General features: G+C 36.8%; 1 protein-coding gene across 3 annotated transcripts in view; it reads left to right on the top strand.

Moving 5' to 3' along the window:
- LOC139962463 (four and a half LIM domains protein 3-like) overlaps positions 1–14424 on the top strand; it is a 221373-nt gene that overhangs the window by 165305 nt on the left and 41644 nt on the right. For all 3 annotated transcript variants that reach the window (XM_071962439.1, XM_071962440.1, XM_071962438.1), the window contains exon 3: positions 9107–9287. In XM_071962439.1, coding sequence (XP_071818540.1) covers positions 9107–9287 — 181 coding nt within the window. The remainder of the gene's footprint in view (positions 1–9106; positions 9288–14424) is intronic.

The raw sequence follows: 14424 nt of genomic DNA, 5'->3' as shown, positions 1-14424 counted from the left end.
TTGAGTTAAACCCTATTGATCCCCACCCTCCCTTTGGAGGGTGCTAATCGGCATTTATGCATCAGCCCCAAGATAATCCCCTACCCCCCACCCATCCCGTCCTACCTACCAACAAGGAATCGGAAGGTAACATTAGCATTTCCTAATCCTCTTATAATTTAGACAGCTTATATATTTGTTTAGTCTATTTCATGAAAGGAAGTAAAGTGAAAGGAATGATATACAAAACTCTTGGATGATAGTTAGAAGACAAACTGCCAAATAAATAAAAATTAATTCCCACTCGCTTTTCCTCTTGGCATTTAATTCTATCTATCTGCCATTGCCTCTACAGTTTCTTACAACTTTCACCCCTCCCTCCCTCCATCCTCCCCACCATCCTCGCCCCTTATTCAATTTGTTTTTGCTTTCCATGACTAATACACCAATTACTACAAATTAAATGTTTCGAGAGATCCCCGTGCACCCACATTCTCCGTGACTTTTTGATCTTTCGACGCCCGAAGCAGAAAACGATATTTTCTTACCACTCATGTTACACCGAGTCGGTTTTATTTGTTACAGATAATGGAAAGATATCAGATACCTCGCACTGATTCACACCATGCACTGTAAGAAACCAAAAATAACGGAAACAATTAAGAGACCTCTCACTGCCCTAGTATTCACACGTACTACATCTCTCTGTGATGTCGATGTGACTTTGGCCGAGATTCTCTCCCCGTGTAGCTGCACGAGTGTGCTTCCTATATACTCTTGGGGGCGTGGGGGGGGGGTGTACAGTCCAAATAATGGGTTAATGGGCCCGAGAGGAGTCTAGAGCATCCATTACAGATAAAGTCTCTTGGTAACGTCATTCAGTCGAGTACGGCGCATCTGTCTTCCAGTTTTCCGTGGCGAGAAAAAGTCATTACCACATCGTGATGGTAAATATATATATACCGAAATGAATCGATTCCATCTCACTGGAATTAGTTACAAGAAGGAAATTTCACGACAGAGACCACTGCATTTGACAATGCCGAATGACCTATGACTTACAGGAAGTATGAGATTCGTAGAAAATAGAGTTAAAGAGTTCCCATTTTAACCGCCGAGGTGTGAAGTGTTCCTCGGGCATATGATGTGTGTGAGTGACACACAAAAACCACACAGTGTTAGAAACATATATCTTATCCTTGTGTTGTTTTCATTCCAAAACACTCCTAAAAGATTTCATTCCAAGTAATACTAACTACAGTAGAGATTTTTATAATTTTAACTATTAATATACTGTAATTGTCTATCATTAAAACAATGATATAGACATAGGTTTGAGATGGGGGGGGGGGGGGGTTGAAATGTGGGGGCAGGCAGACAAGAGCCACCATTCATTGAAATTGTCATCTGTGGTGGAAGGCCCACACCATCATGAAGATCACCTGCTGTTGAATACGATTATGGGAGGGAGGGGGTGCATAAGACTATGGGAGGGAGGGGAGGGTGCATAAGACTATGGGAGGGAGGGAGGGAGGGAGGAGGGGTGCATGGGCCTCTCGAAGCTGCTTCACCTCTCAAATTCCGGGGGCTTGTTAATAGCTAAAGAAGTATTCATTACATAGCACTCGGTATGTATACAGTTCAACCACAGATACACTAAGTACTAGAACAGACATCAGTAGGCATATTTGAAGGCCTTAGTTTGCTATAATGCTTGTATATCATGACTTTCAAATGTGCAGTGTTAACTATAAAGTACTTTGCCCATCTTGTAATGTGATCTCTCTTTGTCACAGCATGGCTCTAGCTAAATTGTTATTGGTTGACAGGGATCAGTGATGTCATTCTAAGAAATCTAAGTGGTTCAGTTACCTTGTTTGGTTGCTTGTTAAACTAATTATTAACAGTGTTAATCCAGTGTAAAAAGTTCTTGTACCCTGCAAAAGTTAATAATGCAATGATTTATTTTCTCATTCTCAAACCTGGGAGATACATCTCTGCAATAATAAACAGTTGATGCATTGAACCTTTGTTCAGTGCTTCCCCTCCCTCCCTCCCTCCCTCCCCCTTCCCCCTCCCGCAACATCAAGTGGCCCCTTGTTCCACCATAAATGCTATGAAACAGGGGTGACTTTTAACAGAAAATTGACCCCTGGGTCATGGAAACCTTAGTCCTGTCTGGGAAGCAGAGTAAGTTTGAACCAGAAGTGGACAATTCGGCCTAAATAACTGTGTTCTCTTTATGTTAAGGCATTATTTGAGTTTATAACAAATTTCCACAAAATGCTATAATTAAACCTTCACGCAACACAATTTGTGCTACAAATGGTGGTTTATTATGTGCAAGTATCACTCGATAGTAACGGAAATCAATCGGAAAACTCGGCCGAACAATAGAAAACAAACAGACTTCCAATTTTTTTTTTCTCGTTGGAAGTATTCAGGCGACACTGTACTTATAAACCTAGTAAAGAGAATACATTAGTGTCATTATTTCTTGTTAATTGTTACCAGATGTCTGTCACTTGGGACAAGGGTGAGAAATCATTATCAATCCGTCCCGTTTCTGTTATCACAGCTTTGGCATATTATCGAATGTAACTTTATACAACTCGACATTTCCATATAAAATGCCACCGGTACATATTTTCCCTTCCTTTATCATTATATCATTATGCCATTATTACCCTATGAAGCCGGGAATTCTGAAGGCCGTAGTCATGATCCAGTGAGTTATATAGCAGAGGTAGGAAATCCGATACAGGACAGCTGCTACGAAGGTGACCCGAGCTCGGTCGTCGTCGAGGGTACCGTTTATTTTAATCTCTAAGTCTGTTGACGTAGCCTTTCTCTTAATGCCAGACCTTTCTTTGAAGAAAGAAAATTAATATCCCACCTGGCAATCATGGGAGAGTTTGCTCATCTCCGTAACATCTCCTGGGTTTGACCCAACCTATTTAACTTCAGAAAGTGCTGACCGACGGAATGTTAACTTTGAAAGGCCGTGCATGGACGTTATTATTTGTAAGAATAATTGTTTACAATATACCTTGAATGACAGAGCTGAGCTTGAAATATAAATTTTGTTGTTGTTGTTGAATGTATCATTTATGAAATCTGCCAGATATCTGCTATCATGGTCATGGTTTTAGTGACTTTAGACTAGGATCATTTTAATTATTAAGGGAAGGGGGTATAAAAACCCATCTATATGTGGATCAAAATAATCTTCCGTTTAAATTATAAAGCAAGATAATGGCTTAAACTGTTTCTTGTGAAAATCAGTGTTAGCGATGTTATCTGTGATTGCTTTAAGTGCAGTGCTGAAAGGAGTTTAAGGTTCCACTGGTGTAATAGAGGCGTGTGCATATCCCAAAGTTTCCCAACTAACTTATCTATAGCAGTGGTGGACATATCCCGAAGTATCCCAACTATATTATCTTTACTAGTGATGGACATATCCCAAAGTATATCCCAACTATTAAACTTATCTATAGCAGTAGTGGACATATCCCAAAGTATCCCAACTAACTTATCTATAGCAGTGGTGGACATATCCCAAATTATACCAACTAACTTATCTACTGTAGTAGTGGACAAACCTCAAAGTATCCCATTTAACATATCTTACTAGTGATGCATCATATCCCAATGTATCCCAACTAACTTCTCTATAGCAGTGGTGGACATATCCCAAATTATACCAACTAACTTATCTACTGTAGTAGTGGACAAACCCCAAAGTATCCCATTTTCCTAATCTTTACTAGTGATGGGCATATCCCAAAGAATCCCAACTAACTTATCAATAGCAGTGGTGGACATATCCCAAAGTATCCCAACTAACTTATCTTTACTAGTGATGGACATATCCCAAAGTATCCCAACAACTTATCATTAGTAGTAGTTGACATATCCTGACTGCCATATCCTAGACCTGACACATTAAGTGAACATATAAACCCTATGTGTGTAGCTACTTAAATAAATGCACTTTTAACTTTCATAGAAAACATGATGGCGTTAATAATAATTAACCAGTGTAATAGTATGACAATATCATGACATACTTTTTATGCAATATAGTTAAAAGATGTTTGGATTAATTTAGCAAACTGGTAACGAATATGATATAAGTTTAATACACCTATATTTTTGAATGCGGAACTCAAGTCAATCCAGAGCAAAAATTGCCAAAATCTGTTTAAACAGTCTCGAAACTGTGTCACTCTTATACTGTTCCTCATTCCCTGACACAATTACTAATTCACCTTGTTTTGAACCGTCGATATGCAATACGAGGCCTACACAACTGTATATATATGTTTAGTATATATATGTATACATACATATATATATAGATATATTATATCTGTGACCGACATTTGTTGCTTAATTGACCTTGTGTTTACAATGGTAGGTTTAACTCATTTGTACACCTGACGACATTTTGCCATTTTTAATTGGCTATAATCTAATCCTGGTCTCGGGCCATTGTGAAGTACTCTGACACAGATTAAGTAATGCGAGGAGGTTAGTTGGCAAACAGAGTAGCAGGTGTGAAAGTATAGCAAAGGCCTGGTTGTCAATTAGTGTTTTAAGGGGGAAAGAAAAAACCTGAAGTTTATTAACTTCGGGGAAGTGGTAATATTGTTCAGTGAGTACTGTGGAATTCAGGTCTCTCTCCCTCAAACAGACATCAATGGAATTATTTATGTGTTTATATTATATATAAATATTCATATATATATATATATATATTTACATATATATATAAATATTCATATATATATATATATATTTACATATATATATAAATATATATAAATAAATATAGTAATATATATAAATAAATAAAATAAATATATATATATATATAAAAATAATATATATATAAAAAATATATATAAAAATATATAAATATATATATATAGGTTGGTTGATTGGCGTCTTTCTTGGCACAGAGTGCTCTATGTCCGGTAGAACTTTGAGTGTTGTCTGATGCTCGCTCAACGTGTGAAACTCTGAGTAACAACTACTAGTGTTCCACTAGTCTCAATTAATTCTCATCTCTATATATATGATACACTTTTGAAAACGAAAAAACTTGATTTCTGTGTATCTGTGAGAATACTTTAATTTCTTGTGTCTATTTGAAGTGCACGTTTATCCTCCTCCGTCACCTGTCATCTCGTGTCTAAATCTACCCGTCTCGCTTTCATGGTACCTGACGTGCCCCTCTTTCACCTTTTCGTCGTGTCGTGGCCCGTCACGTAAGATTCATCCGTCTCGGAGTTTTGACCACGTACTTTGCTATTAATGCTCTCCGTACTGTAAACAGTATTGATTGTTCCGTACATATCCAGCCTTTCAGGAATCAAGATTAAAATAGCCGAGGAGTAAATGGAAAGAGACAGACCGCACATCCCACTGTCGGGAATTCTTTAACCGGACGACTTGAAAGAAGGAGAAGTCAAATTTATCGTTGTGGGTTTTATTATGCCAGTCATCCTCCTCCTCCTCTTAGCTTCGTTTAGATTTTGACGAGAGCCCAAAGGGAAATATTTAGGCCTCACGTAGCTGAGCACCGGACAAATCAAGACTCTTTTCTCTCTCTTTTCTCTCTCTTTCTCTCTCTCTGTTTGCCTATTTGTTTTTCTATCTGTCACCTCTTCTTTCCGCCCAGATTTTGAGTGTATAACTGCTCTTTTTTTCGTAGTCGCTTAATTAGCTATTTTTTTGTCAGTTGGTGGTCTTTGTTTCTTTCGCCGACTCAGCTGTTCTGCTCGCTGCCCACGATAGTAAATTTCTCTTAAAAGTCTGGTGGCGTTAGTGAAAAGAGTGTTATGGTGTGAAAGTATGGCGCAGAGAATTCACGAATGTTTGATTCCAACTGTAACTTTCGTGTGTAAAGTGATATTGAAAGAATGTTTTGGAAACCGTAGCCAGAGCCCAAGAATTGTGAAAAATGTTTGGGTTAAAACAAAAAATGTTATTACAAATCTGCTGTTAACAGATGTTACCATTAAAAGTTTAACACTTCTTTGGTGAATTTCTCTTCAAGTAAGAGGAAACCAACATTGACATGTTATATAGATACAGCTCAAAACACCACTACTTACAATTCCAATATCCTTTTCTTGATTTCAGAAATTATCCTTTAAACATTGGAGTTGACTCCTTGATTAAAATGGCTGGACTCCATAGTTTAGCACACAACGGATTGAGTCAGCTCAAGAAATTCATTAATTTGATTGTTGGTTTATAACAAATTTGTGATGCATTGTACACTCATGTTATGAGACATTAAAAACAGAAAAATTACATCTTGTTTGTAACAAGTTTTGTGATGCAATTTCTTAATGTGTCTTCAAACATTAAGTTAGCATTCCATTTTTTTATTCATTTTTGTGTGGATTGCTTAGAAAGGGAACAGATAGTACAACGATCTTAGCTAAAAGGACGAAAAGCAATGATATGACTTTCAGTCCATCTGTTGGGTCATAGTAGTTAGGTCCTTTAAGGACTTTGTATTTGTGGTTCAGTGGTCCATTTTGAATTAAAATTAGGTCCATGAACAGTCAGTAATTGATAAGAAGATAAATGTTTTATTCTGACAGCAAAATAAAATAGTTGAAAAATGTTTTCATATCATTCTTCATATGTAAAGAACAAGCAGTTCATAGTAGAGGGGGCTATTTCAAAATAGAAAGCCCCAAATAATTTGACATTAGTCAAATGAGAATTCTTTTGAATAGCCTTGATATAACAACTATGCAATCTGTGCCTGTTAATCTCCGTTATAGGATATTTATAGGAATTTTGTTTTGATTATAACAACAACAGATATTTTTGAATATGTATGAGTTTCTTAAATTTGATCTTACCGCAAAATATAGGAATTAATCACAAGGAATCCTAAACTAAGATGTTATTTGAAAAGCTGTTTTTTTTTTGTAGATCAAAGAATTGAAAAAGAAAACATTTTCTCTGTGTTTATTTTTTTTCTGAAATTGTGAAAAAGTGGGAAATGTTGAAGGCAAAAATGAAAAGACTTTTATTGATTTTGGATATACAAAAAATGATTTGATTTAATTGCATAAATATTCAGATGCCAAGAAATATTCACGCATAAGTCAGATACGTACGCTCAACTAACAGGTAAATTCCAGTGGCGGAGCATCCATAAAGTCGGATGGGGCGGATGCCCCCTCCCCCCCTGACGGATTCAAAAGTACCGCTGGCGCCCTTTTCAGCTTTTTACCACTTTTTACTTATTTGCAATTATTGACTTTTTTATTGCGCTCTCATCTACTTATTGACATTTGACACATTTTGTTGGTGTAATTTTCTGACAAACTGGCGATGACACCTATTTATTCTTCGTTTATCTGCAAATTAGCAAGGCCCGGAAAGGGTCATTTCTGGCGATCTAGGGAGTATTTTTGTACGCTCCGCGCCAACCTGTGGTGGCGCTCCGCTTAGATAGTGTCGAAAGCGCCCCTACAGATTATTCTCGCCCTCCCTGACCAATACCCCTAGCTCCGCCACTGGTAAATTCATCAATGGTAGGTTAAGAAATGTAAAATGTGTTTGTATATAGGGCCTGTGCTTGCGTTATGATATGTCAGAATAACAGATGTACAATGCACATGAAAAATGTTCTGGTACTTTTATCTACTTTTATCATGGTCAAAAATAAATCTCACCCCTCACCCCACTGATCCCCCCAATTGACCAATGATCCTTGGAATTATGTGTGAGAATATTGTAAGTTTTTAAAAAAGATGGTTATTCTAAAGAGTGCTGAAATTAAATGTCAAGCTTTGTCACATGAACGTTTTTGATGTTTTATTCAGAGTAATTGAAGTGGAAACGGATGTTCAGCTATTCAAGTACCTTCTTTCCTTCCTTTTTTTTCGTTTTCTCCTTGTTTTTGGCTACATTTTAAAGTAATAATAATGTAAAAAGAAATGTCAGAAGTTCCACTTATTAATCCTGCTTGCAATGTTTGCTGTGCAGGAATTCTCATGCACGATCGATCACAGTCACTTTGTGTGAAATTGTGTAATTGAATGAACACATCATCAACTGAAACGAAATGCTGTAGTAGTTTTGAATTTATTGTCAGAGTAAGGAGAAATCTTTGCTGTCATTTATACTATTATGTGTATATCTGTGATTGTACATGTACGTGTTTATGTATGTGATTATGTATGCGTGTGTGTATGTACGTGTGCCGATATACGTGTATGTCTGTGTGTATGTGACATGCCTAATTGTAAAACATGGTATATAGAGCAAATTTTTAGTGGTAGTCTGAGACCAAATTTCTGTTCTTATGAATTGAATTGAATTGTTCGGACAACCGAAAGCAACTGTGGAGCTTGTCAGACGAACGCATTGTTGTTTACAACAAATTCTAATTGGATTCTAATTGAATACCCCCAAATAGGTTAAAATATTTATAATCAAAATTTGCTATCACCATCAAAGCTGGTGTTCCACTCACCAAACCTACACATCTCTCCTACAGTGTACATGTTGGTGTTCTACTCACCAAACCTACACATCTCTCCAACAGTGTACATATTGGTGTTCTACTCACCAAACCTACACATCTCTCCTAAAGTGTCTATATCAGTTGTCTACTCACCAAACCTACACATCTCTCCTAAAGTGTCTATATCAGTGTTCTACTCACCAAACCTACACATCTCTCCTACAGTGTACATCCAACAGTGTTATACTGGCATATTTTGCTACATTATTGCGGCAACCAAATTTGCTGTCGGGAAAACCAAAAGGCAAGGCCTAGTGAGGAGGACCAGAAGAAATCCTGAAAAATTTGCCTTGGTATATGTCAGCTAGTTCAGCTTTGCTTTATAATAAACCTCAAATTCAGTTTGCAGATCCCATCTTGATGATAGCACAAGAAGTCTGTCGCAATTGGCAGAGGTCAACAGAGGTCAAAGTCAGAAACAGTTATACAGTTTTTTGTTGGTACATAAAAAGGACCTGCCTTGAGAACAAAATTTTATTCAATTTTGAAAATTGTTGAAATTATATTCCGCCTGTTATTGTGTGTGACTTATTCCATTATTCTCGTCTCTCTTACTCCCGTCAGGTGCACCTGTTGCAACTGCGGATGCCGGCGAGAGGAACATGACATCATCCACGATAACCTCGTGACGGTGACGGAGAGACTCAATCTGGTCGCTGAAAATGCCAAGGATATCCAGATGGCGAAAGAGAGGGCGCTAGGATTAGGTTATTCGTGGGCACCAGACGGTTTACCACCAGGAAAGGTAACAATTGATTTCTTATTTGTAAATATATGGTCTCCTTTCTTTTCTCTTGCATAGGATGGGAGGAGGAGGAGGGGGAGGAGGGGGAGGTGGGGAGGAGGAGGAGAGGGTAGCTGGGATGAGGTGTTTGTACGTAGCAAGAGTAAGCCACGATATGGGAGGGAATTTCCTCACAGGTTTATCAATATTTGGGTGTCATTCGTAATTGAATGTTGCTAACCTGCTGCCAAAATGTTGAAAGTTAGAAGATTCATTAACCTGCTATTCATGATGATCCACATCCAACCGTCACCACCGATACCCTTGCCTCCCTCACCAACACCCTACCCTCCCCTCCCCCTACACCCATGAAAAGCTTAAATAAGCATGCAATAAATGGCCTATTTGCAGCAGATAAAGAAATATTTATTTTGGACAGCAAACTTCAGTGAGAGAGAAAATGGAGCCTGCCTGTTTTAATAATTATATTTTCTCAATCCCTCCCCCCCCCCCCCACCAAATAAAAGAAAATAAAGAGAAGAAAATTGTGGAATGTATGGAGAGAGAGGCCTGTAACCCATCTGCTCTTTACATAGGTAACATGTTAACCCCCCCCTTCCCAGCATACCATATCTTCTGCCTGATTTGCAATTCCTGTTCAACTTTTGTCTTTTCTCTTTCAAACTTTGAAATGTGCCTCAAGTTATTTATCAAGATGGAATCAAAATTTATCACATGTTTTCAAATGTCAAGGTTCCACATCGATTTTATTGCTCCCTTTAGTTTTGTTTTCCATTCCTTATTCATCTTTTTTTTTCTGTTTTTTGTTCTTTTTGGCTATCTTCCCATTTTTTTGTATTTTTATTTTTAGTTTCATAATTACTTGAATATTTTTCTTCATTATGAAATTGAAATGAATCTCCCTGCACTACACAATAGATAATTGCATATCAATGAAGTGATATTAAAAAAAAAAAAAAAAAAAAAAGCTTAAAATGGAAATCATGCATTTCACATATTTGTTGAACGAGACCGTACAAAACGGTTCCACGTTTCCTCACATAACCGTGGCATCTTGATCACTTTAACTACAATTTGATACGACTACCAGTCACATTTTTAAAAAGTAATCTTTTTCGCATATAACGTTTCATTTCGCTCTCTCCTGCGACCAAGCAATTTATTTATGCCGCGGGGAGTTTGATGCATTTCAGCGATGAATGCTTTTACATTAATTTTGATTCTTGCCCCGTTTCCCTTTGGACCACACGGCCGTTGAATTACCGATTGATAAGCCACGGGTTTTGTATCTCTCTATGGTCGTATTTTTTTTGGCTCCGAGACGAGTTGTTTGTGAGATGTTCTTCCTGTATGTTACCCACCTTAGTTAGAGTGGTCTTTTCTTTCATGACGAGATGTTTATTATTCATGTGGTTCCCAGAGCGAAAAACAAAACTTGCATGTTAGCAGTTGGTTTAGCGTATCAACAATGAAACACTGCCGTGCACAGTGTGTGTGTGTATGGTTACACTGATTTAATTATCTCGGGTACAAAACCAACTACCGCATAGACGTATAAACCACCGTCGCTTGAGGGCGGTGCAGCGGTTAGCTGGCAGATGGATTATAGTATTAGAGGGTAGGAACCTCGGGTTTACAGTTTTGTAACGAAAAAATAAAAACAGAAACGAAAGAAAATTTGCCTTTAAAAAAGTACGATGTGATGAAATCGGAGTAATGCCAAAATACGGACGTCTGTGTTCGGTTATTTCGGTATATAGAGATGGGTGGACAGAGTTGGAGAGAGGTTTCTAGGTTAATGAATTATTCCTATAACACCATATAATGTGTATATATATCATTACATGTATATATATATATATATGTATACATATATATATATATATATATATATAAATATAAACCAAACCTGTGAAAGAGGCTATGTTGCCCTTATGGTGAGGTGGTTGATTTAAAATTCCAGCACTTGCCCAAGTCATGTCAATGTGCCCCTTTGACAGCCTAAGGCTAGATGCAAAAATCTCTTGAATGTTAATCAAATATGACTGACTGAAGATGTGGAACTCTTCACACACAGAAAAAAAACACACACACAACACAGGAGGTAAACGGAGGAGTTTTTTAAGCATCAAATTATGCTGACAGGTTTGCCTAAGATGAGGTACCCACCCGCCTCTCGGATGCCATCAATAAGGTATCATTGTCTGCCAGGAATAGCATACCGGGTACGTGACCTAGCTAGCTCCAAAATTAGTAAGCAGGTTCCATATTTTTTATTTTTTTTTTATTTTTGTACATTTTGCCGACTCTGCTAGAGCACCAACCAGTCTGTCAAGGCCACCAGAAGAGTTTGCTGAATTTTAAAGGGGCCTGTATAAAGGTGTTTTTAGGGATAGCATGTAGAGAAGTTGCAAGTCTTTTTCAAACGGGGAAGTAACATATCTCTCACGTAGTCCAACACAGAGACATTCTCAACTAAATAACCGGTTACCTCTGTCATATTTGTACTTATTACATAACTAACATGTGAACTAGAATAACATAAGTCTCAAAATTTATTTCACGAGAAAATATATATTTATATATTTTTCACTTAAAATGTGCACTAGTAAGGCTAATTCCAACACTGACCTTCTGAGTGGAATTCATGTATTTGTATTCTAGTGGTTGTGCATTGTACTTTTAATCGCCTAGAACTTTTTATCAATTTTCGTGGAATTTGTCGTGTCCACCAATGTCAAAGACTATTTAAACTGTTATCTTAAGGCACCAATTAATTTTGAGATATTTGTAAACCATTTAAACCACTTGCTATTGGTCAAGGTTGGATTTCTGTAGCAATGTTGTTGTTTTTTTTTTCTTTATTAGGAATGACCCTTTAAATACCAGAGGCTCATGAATTACTATCAATGGCTAAACTTAACTTTAGCCACAGCACTTATTATAGCAGCCTACATCACACTCAAATAAAAGCCATACAACTATTATCGCCACAAATAACATTAGTGCATTTCGAATTATTAAAGAACAAATGGTAGTGTCAAATTATAATTGAAAGTGGCTATAATGTTTGTGTATGAAGAAAAGAATTGAGAGCATTTAAAGTAGAATTGTTAGAATTCAAAAAACAAAAAAAATGGATTCATATCAAATTTAGGATTTCATGTCATCAGCATGCAATTAAACCTTAAAGGAGCATACCAGAGATTTATCATAGGATATCTATACTCACCTCAGATTAAATAATGATGATAAAAAATAATAAATGATAATAATAATAATAATAATAGTAATAATAATAGATAATAAATAATAAAAAATTAATAATAAATAATAATAATAAATAATAAAAAATTAATAATAAATAATAATAATAATAAATTATAAATAATAAAAAAATAACAATAAATAATAATAAGCGAATAAGTTCTGAGGTATCGCAACAACAGTCAAAATTTCAGGGCCTTCAAAACACTAAATTCTTCCCTGAATTGGCCATGATATGCAGCATGCCAAAAATAAATTAAAAAAAAGTCTATATTTAAGACATATATTTTACTCGTTGAAACAAGAATTTCATGGATGCCATATATGCCTGAGACACCGAATACTAAAAATCCTCCGATCTCTGCAATTTTCTTCTTTATTTATGTTTTATTCCATATGATTAGTATCCCCGGCCATTTTCCCCCTCTTTTTTAACTGGCCTGGGGACTTTCAAAAGTATATACCTATAAAGACCTAAATTTTCTCCTCTCTAAAGATGCACGTGTAAACACTACGTTTTCGATTTTATGACAAATCTTGCATGAACGGCGTGTAGGAGAAACACTGAATACATAATTGACTCGGCACTCACGAAGAGCCTAAAGTTATTTTCTATCATATTTCAAAGAATCATCGTGGCCGAGCATACGGGCAGCCATGCATACCCCTACACACAGGAAGTGTCGGCAACTGTAAGGGCCGCCCGAAGCTGTTATGACCGATTTTCCCTCATCGACAGACGAAAAACCTTGAAATTAATTCTGATCATGACCTCCATATTTCCACCAAATCCCAATCAAAGATCATTTTTGGGCAGATTGTCTTCAAAGGCATCTCGTAATTGGAGAAATAAGTTCAAAGAAGAAATTGTCGCGTTATGCCGCTGCTGTAGAAGACAATAAATTCTTGGCTAGAGCAATATCTGTCCCTCGACGACGAAAGTGCGAAAATCGCTGATTGTGAAAGGAAAACAACAAACATTTGGATACTTTTATAATCAGTATAACCTTGATTGTTTCTATCAAGAAAATTTATGCTAATTTTAATAATACTGTCAGTTTTTATGATGTTAAGCCCATCTGTTGAAATATAATTGCCCCCTCTCCAACACCCCCCCCCCCACTATTCCTCATCTTCTTTATAGCTCTGTCTCCATTTAGATCACAAGTTCCCATTTTTGTTCACATCAAGAATCGAATGGAGTAGTGACAAACTTGGCATGTTCCGTTACGTATGATGGTGTGCAATTCTAAAAATAATATAAAAAGAGATATTTGGATAACAGAACCATCCCCCCACCTTCCCCCCCCCCAAAAAGTCTGCCAGTTTCTGCCCTTTTCTAGCTTTTGGAAATATAAGATTTGGGATTTTGTGAGTGCAAAAAAAAAATTCAGCTTCTTATTATAAACAAGAGTGAAACGTAACCATTTGAAGATTAAAAGCGCAGAATACCCAAATATCATGGAAATCAAAATGCCCGGAGTCATAAGGAGGTTAAAGTGTGACTTCATAGGTCCATGGTCACGATCTCAAAATATCATCGTAATTGAGCTTTTACTTGCTAAATGTACGCCTTCGGGCATCGTTCTCGTCGACTGACGGACTTAGTCTCGAAAATACTCGAAGAAAGGTCAAGAAAATACAGGATTTCAAAAGTTTAGAAAGAGTCAGCTATTGAACAAATTAGTCTTGGTATAATAGAAAACTGCTTATTTATTGTTGAAAGAAGGAAGGGCAATTTTCACTCATCTTTTCGTTTTATTTTTCCTCTTTATTTAAATGATCCTCTTTGCTTTCTTGCCCCCTGCAGTCACAGAAAAGCCAAAGTTAATCGGCAGCAGAAAATTCTCGAAGAATTTTGGAAGTAAAC

This window comes from Apostichopus japonicus, chromosome 21 (assembly GCF_037975245.1).
Source record: "Apostichopus japonicus isolate 1M-3 chromosome 21, ASM3797524v1, whole genome shotgun sequence".
Classification (NCBI taxonomy): domain Eukaryota; kingdom Metazoa; phylum Echinodermata; class Holothuroidea; order Aspidochirotida; family Stichopodidae; genus Apostichopus; species Apostichopus japonicus.
This window is presented reverse-complemented; position numbering and strand designations above follow the sequence as displayed.